Below are 6431 nucleotides of genomic sequence, written 5' to 3'. Positions count from 1 at the left end.
AGTTACGTAGCCGAGGTCCCACCGTCTTAGGCGTCGGTGCCCTTGACAGCTAGTGTGCTAGGGCTGAGTGTCTTGCAGTAGGGGAGTTTTTGTGTCTCTCCATCCTTGTATCCATTTTTTTCCTTTATTTTCTTCCCCTTAATGAAATGAAACGCAATTCTCTTGCGTCTTCGAGAAAAAAAAAATCCCAATATAAGTTTTAACTAAATTTACAGAACAAACATCTGATGGGTAGTAATTGTTAGGCAGCTAAGAATGATTTGATGGTGTAGGTTTGCATCGCAAACGGACAATGGCTATTAGTTTGTTACTCTACTAAAGTTCCACTGAGATCGCATCAGTCAGTAAGTGCAAACAAGCCTGGAGCTGAATGCTTCCCATGGTCTGAAAAAGTGGCTATAATCTGAACAATGATTATAATGTATAAATATATTATACATGTACTGAGATTTATCAAAACCATTGGATCAGAACAGCTAAAATACGACAGAAAAAAGAACATTCTGAGCCCAAACAAAGCACTGAACTTTACAGGAGGCCCGTCAATCCTTGCTAATAGTTGGTCAAAATCTTATCAGGTGATACACCATCTCCTACAAGGGCTGATGTGATCTCCTGTAAAGCAGAATACATCATCATAAGCAATAACCGGGAATAGAAAGGGAATTCATCAATATTTTACTCACTTGTTTGGATGAAAGCCAGATTTTGCTCTACCAATTTTTCAGCAATTTCAATAGTACCACATGGATGTTGGGTTTGCCACCAGTTTTTCTCCACACTAGTACAAATTCTAATCTACTCAATTTGGTATGGATAAAAATGGGTCCAATCCAAACAAGCCCTCAAAGATATAATGAAATATAGCTCATATCAACCAATCAAACAAGACAACAAAATATGGAAATGCCCATAAATTCATCAGATCAATTGGTAACCTATGCACCTGCATGGGCAAACAAATTTGGAACTATGCACTTCTTTTGCACCATGTATTAATAACTAATTACAACCATGCACCTCCGTCCCAAAATATAAGTATTTATATGGTGTTTAGAACATACTAGGAGATGTCAAAAGATTCCCTTTTAATTACTTACTGGTCAATTTTGAATTGATTTGATTCACTTTCGAAGTATCTAATTGGCTTTGGAATCATTGGAATGATTGAAATCATGGGTTCTGTGCAGAAATGCTTATATTGTGATACAAAATTTGAATCATAGAAATGCTTATATTTTAGGATGGAGGGAGTATTAAATATAAATTTGAACTTTCCCTTAGCTTGACACATTGCTTTATAATAATACAAATTTAAGTTCTGTGAATCCTCTGCCCAAATGCTTATGTTAAGGCAAGAACAAACAAAGTGTGTGGAAGAGGAACAGTGTAGAACAAGGCCTTACCAGTAAATATATCACGGAGGGGCACCATTGTGCTGGCTTGCTTAACATTTGAACCTTATGAGAAATGCAGCATGGCAGACATCATTGATGCAAACATGACTGATCACTGTATGCGATAAGGAACTGATCCAATGTATTCTATCCCGAGGAAAAGAAGTGGAGTTGAGGTAGGACAAAGTTTGGATTGGAAATCAACTAGCAATTTATTAAAAGGAATTCAAGCAGCAACTGTACTTAATATACTTCCCCGTGACCAGTGGGAACTTGTGGTTCATTAGGTGAGCCTGCAAGCAGCTGAAGCTTCGTGTATGTCCCTTCATGAGTTTCATGGCCTATATCCCTTTTTCCAGCTCCCAGCTTGAGCTGTGCACGGGCACGCACGAGGGGGGTACAACAGGTACAAGTGACTGCAGCCCAAGGCTCCAAGCAGGTCCAGGCCCAACCTTACCAAGTTAAAGTCCAATTGGCTTAGATAAGTCCTTATCCTAAAGTAGTACGTTTTGTGTGAAGGTTAGGTTAAAGGAGTCAAATTGTGTTAGGATTAGATAAGAGTTGGATTTAGTTAGGATTGGCGTCAGAGTTGGTTGTTATGTTAGGGCCAGTTCTTTATAATTAATCTTTTTCCTACCTTCTTTTGTTTACCCTACTTCACCCAAGCTGCACCTTCGAGGTCTAGGGCCATGTCTTCCTTGGATATAAACATACCACAAACTAAACAAAATGAAACAATGATCCAAAGACCGATAACTCGCGAGTGTGCCTGATGACTTAATTATGAAGTGAATACATACCTAAGTTTACATACAAATATATGTAGGGGTGATTGTTTGGCTTTTACAAGGGAAAAAGCCAAACGGTGTATTTGCAAATGAAAAATAATTTGTGAATAATTTTTTATATACGTGTTCTTAACGATCTAAAAACCAAGGCTGTAAAATAAACTACAACGAAAAAAAAACCAAATCAAGTCCAAATTTAAGGTTGAAAATTCAAATTTTGGCTTATAAGCATAAGTAGAAGCAAAAAGATGGAGATGATACTATTTAATCCTTGTGATGATTTGATTGCCATTAAAAACTTAGGACAATGCCATGGAGAAGAGCACAGGAACACATGTAGAAGAAAAGCCTTCAAGCGCAGACCAATTTCTGCTGGAAGGTTTGGACCTCTTGACAACATCAACTTAATATAGACTTAGCTGCTGATCCAGAGGGCTTCTCGGGGCCCAGGAGTACATATTAAAAAGCTTATGAAGTCTACTTTCAGACGGTTTTAGTCTGACAACAAAATTCCAGTTGAGCTGTTCGGAATCATCAAAACAAGACATATACTTCTTCCAGTCCGAACTTGTTTAGGCCTTGTGTCTTGTACAACTGGCACTGTTATGGCCGACCTTTTACATCTTCTAACTTATGAATATCTAGTTGTTGTCCTCATTGTTAGTGTTTAGGTTTTGGTTAGATTATTCTTCCAGTTTGCAGTTTCGGCACTAGATCGGTTCGTGTAACCCTATCTTCGTGTTCTTAATTATTCATATGCAGTTTACATTGCGTTTTCCTTGTTCTTGTGAATTTCTTCGATTGTTTGCAGTAGTAAAACCTTCATGTTGAGTTCAATCATGTGAGTGTGATCGATAATAACTAGATGTGCAAGTGTAGTGGTTGCAAGGTGACAATCGGCTGATCGGAAGTCTCAAAACATAAATGTCTTCATGTCACCAAGTTGAACATATTGGGAGATTGGCACCAAATCTCTCATCAACCTCTCATGACCACGCTCTTTAGCATATCCCGCTCACCAACATACTTGCCCATGACACGTTTCATACCCAAATTTGAATTTCATATTGATTAAGCGTATGTATTGGAAACTTCATGGTGTGGATTTGACTCATAAGTATGCAAACCGACATTGGTATCTCCTGATACTGCCACTCACCAAAATGCAGTAATACTTTAGGGTGAGTCATATTAGCGGTAGTTGAGAATAGTCACATGATTTTGCAACAGTCAGCACTAGATTTATCACAACCATGATAAGAATATAACAACACACACACTATATATATATAGTATAGCCAATGTATATGTTTTATATGTATCCATATGAATCTAGGAAAAACCAAAACATCTTATAACCTGGAACGAAGATAACAGTACTCTAGAGAGAGAGAGAGAGAGAGGACTGCAAAAAATTGGTTCTTTTTGAGGAGTATTTACATCCATGAGAATGAGATTTAGCTGTGTGGTAATCAAGAACCGAACAGAATATTTCATAACTTGCAGCATCCATAACAGTATGAGTATGCAAAAGTATACCAACAAAAAAGAGAATGAACTTACCTGAGTCATTTGTTTTTGTCCACACAGCACCACCCCAGTAGAAAAATGATTTGCAATGTTCTGGGCTTTCAAGAAAGCATGCTGAAAAATGAAAATGAATGAAACAAGAAGGTTGTATGTACATATGAACATATAACAAGCTAACAGTAATGTTGGAGTTTTTCTTTTCATAAAATACCTGGACATATCCCTGTTCACCTTTCCAACTATCATCTGCTCGTGATAATACTGGGATTACTTTAAGGCCAGTTGACTCCCAGTTTTTAAACTTATCCTGCCAGACAGAAAAGTATATATGTTTCATCAAACATGACAAAAATGTTGCATCTCTTAGTATTTTTGAAGGTATAGTTTGCATATAGCAGAATGATGGTAAGTCCCAAGTCTCAACCTGATATGCCATTGTTTGGATATTTCTGGCACCATAATAAAGTCGCACATCAGCTCTTTGATCCACACCAAAACCATACTCAATAAGGGAACGAATTGGGCTGCATGATTAGCATACTAATTAACAAGGGAAGGATTCCATCAAATGAAGTCTAATCAGACAGACAGCCATATTATGGAGGCAAACTAAATTACCATGAAAGATGTAATAGCACTTACGAGAAATGGACCAATTAGGCTGAGACATGAGATTTAGGAGTTAGGACATATTTAGTCCATTAACTTAGCCATGTTTTAACTGTGCAGTGAATAAAAAAATAGCATGCTGATGCCCCTTAGAAGCAATGGAATCTTTGCTCACTCTTGTGTAGGCAAGGGGGGGAAAAAACCAAAATATACTTGCTTTGATGGTCAGGAAACAGAGTCATCCATTCCAATATTTCTTGCAGTATTTTAACAAATTTTAAGGAATAACACATTTTTTTCTCAAACACAGAGGAGAGCTTTGTGTCATTCTATCTCATGTAAGAATTGATAAAAGGTTTACAAAAAGGGTCTGAAAACGCAACACACCAATTTTTGCTGCTCAGCCAGCAATTCAGCTGGGCTGACATGACAGGTGGTGATTGGATGCACTAAAAGTAACTATTTCGTAATCCGTTTCGACTAATTGTATTTCTGACAACAGAAGTCACTTAAAATCCACTCTTTTTTACATACAAGTAATAGAAGGAAGGTCTCCTCAATGTTCGATAACACAATTATGTCAGCACCTATGGTCATTTGAGATGAATGGTGAGGGTGTTGGATGATATGGTTGTTTTCACTTTTTAATCATCCATGTAGAAGTGTCGATTCCGGTAATCCACGATAATATTTATCGGGTGCATTAGGTTGAAGAAAAGATGGTGTACACACAAAAGTTTATACCGGTTCAAGTCCTTGCCGTGAGGTAATACCCTACTCCAGTGTGTAGATTGGATTGTGTAAGCAAAAAAGCAATACAGCATAGGAAAAAACATGTATAGTCCCCCTCAGTGGGGTTGCCTGACTCTTTATAGACTTTGGGGCCAGGAACATGTGAATCTAGAGTTGCCATAACAAACCGAGTAAAGATCGACAGGATTACAGGTGGAGATAATCTTCTATGCATGTTTCTCATAGATTACAAGGTAAGCCACTGGGCTGATCCTACTCAGCTCACCCCCTAACGCTAGGAACCAAGCCCCGTGCTTGGGCACTCGGGGCCCATGTACACCACAATAAGCATCTTGCGTTCTTCCCCTAAGTCAGCATTTATTTATTTTAGTTAATTGGATTATAGTAAGTAAATCACTTGTCCAATTAATGAGGCAGCAATCAAAAGAAACAAGCTGCATTACAGTGACAACATGTTCAAAATTACTGAGTGAGGAACACTACGATATATCTAAGCTTATAGAGATGAAATTTGTTACAGTCCAGATTATTCCTCAGCTTTTGTGAGCGTGCTTCCGCCGAACTGCTTAATGGTGTATTTTTTTCCGCAAATTTGCAGAAAAAAACCTATATAGAAATTCATGGACTCAAATTTGTAGAGCAGATTCCCAATTTTATACTAGTAGGTAATGAACGTTTACTGTATTAAATAGCTATGAAAAAAACCAGATAACCCTTAATCCATCGTCAACAAAAAAAGGTGCTAAGTGTAAACTGCAGCAATAGGCGTGAGAAATGACAATATTGATCTGTCAATCGTTACTATGTTAGCCGAGCAAATAAAAAAAAAACTTAAAAGGCATTCATGAGAGAGAAATAAAGTAATCACCTGATCCCGGTCCCTGTAGCAAAGAGGAGCACAGTTTGCGCCTCATCTGGTGGATTTATCCTGTTGATGGGGAACCCATTGCCCATGATTGCGCCAAGCTCCACCACGTCCCCGTCGCGGAGTCCGCAAAGCTTCTCCGCCGTGGTGCCAGGCACGGTCTTGACCAAGAACTCGAACCCGGCACCCCCGGGTGGCGAGGCGATGGCCATGAACGCCGGCTTGAGCTCGTCCTCGCCGGGGACGCGGATCAGGAGGTATTGCCCCGGCGCGGCGAAGGACGCGGCGAGGTCGGCGGCGTCGGAGAGGTCCACGGAGAAGTGGACGAGCGAGCCGTCGGCGGAGGCCGGGCCGGAGGAGGAGACGGGAGCAGGGGTCCAGACGGCCGCATCCTGCTGGACGGCGGCGACGGGCCGGGAGCGCATTCGGCGGCGGAGGAAGGGCAGCGAGCCCATTGCGGGCACGGAGAAGGTATGAGGAGAGGGGCGG

At 40.0% G+C, this 6431-nt stretch overlaps 1 protein-coding gene across 1 annotated transcript in view; it reads right to left on the bottom strand.

The window, feature by feature from the left end:
* Nucleotides 1–349: 349 nt before the first annotated feature.
* LOC102706624 (fruit protein pKIWI502) overlaps nucleotides 350–6431 on the bottom strand; it is a 6180-nt gene continuing 98 nt past the window's right edge. The window contains exons 1-5 of the mRNA XM_006664762.2: nucleotides 5946–6431; nucleotides 4140–4239; nucleotides 3927–4022; nucleotides 3749–3829; nucleotides 350–615 (exon numbers count right to left, since the gene is read on the bottom strand). The exon at nucleotides 5946–6431 is cut by the window's right edge and continues 98 nt beyond it. Of these exons, the coding sequence (XP_006664825.1) occupies nucleotides 553–615; nucleotides 3749–3829; nucleotides 3927–4022; nucleotides 4140–4239; nucleotides 5946–6431 (826 nt within the window). The 3' untranslated portion in view covers nucleotides 350–552. The remainder of the gene's footprint in view (nucleotides 616–3748; nucleotides 3830–3926; nucleotides 4023–4139; nucleotides 4240–5945) is intronic.

Source organism: Oryza brachyantha, chromosome 2, assembly GCF_000231095.2.
Source record: "Oryza brachyantha chromosome 2, ObraRS2, whole genome shotgun sequence".
NCBI classification, from domain to species: domain Eukaryota; kingdom Viridiplantae; phylum Streptophyta; class Magnoliopsida; order Poales; family Poaceae; genus Oryza; species Oryza brachyantha.
This window is presented reverse-complemented; position numbering and strand designations above follow the sequence as displayed.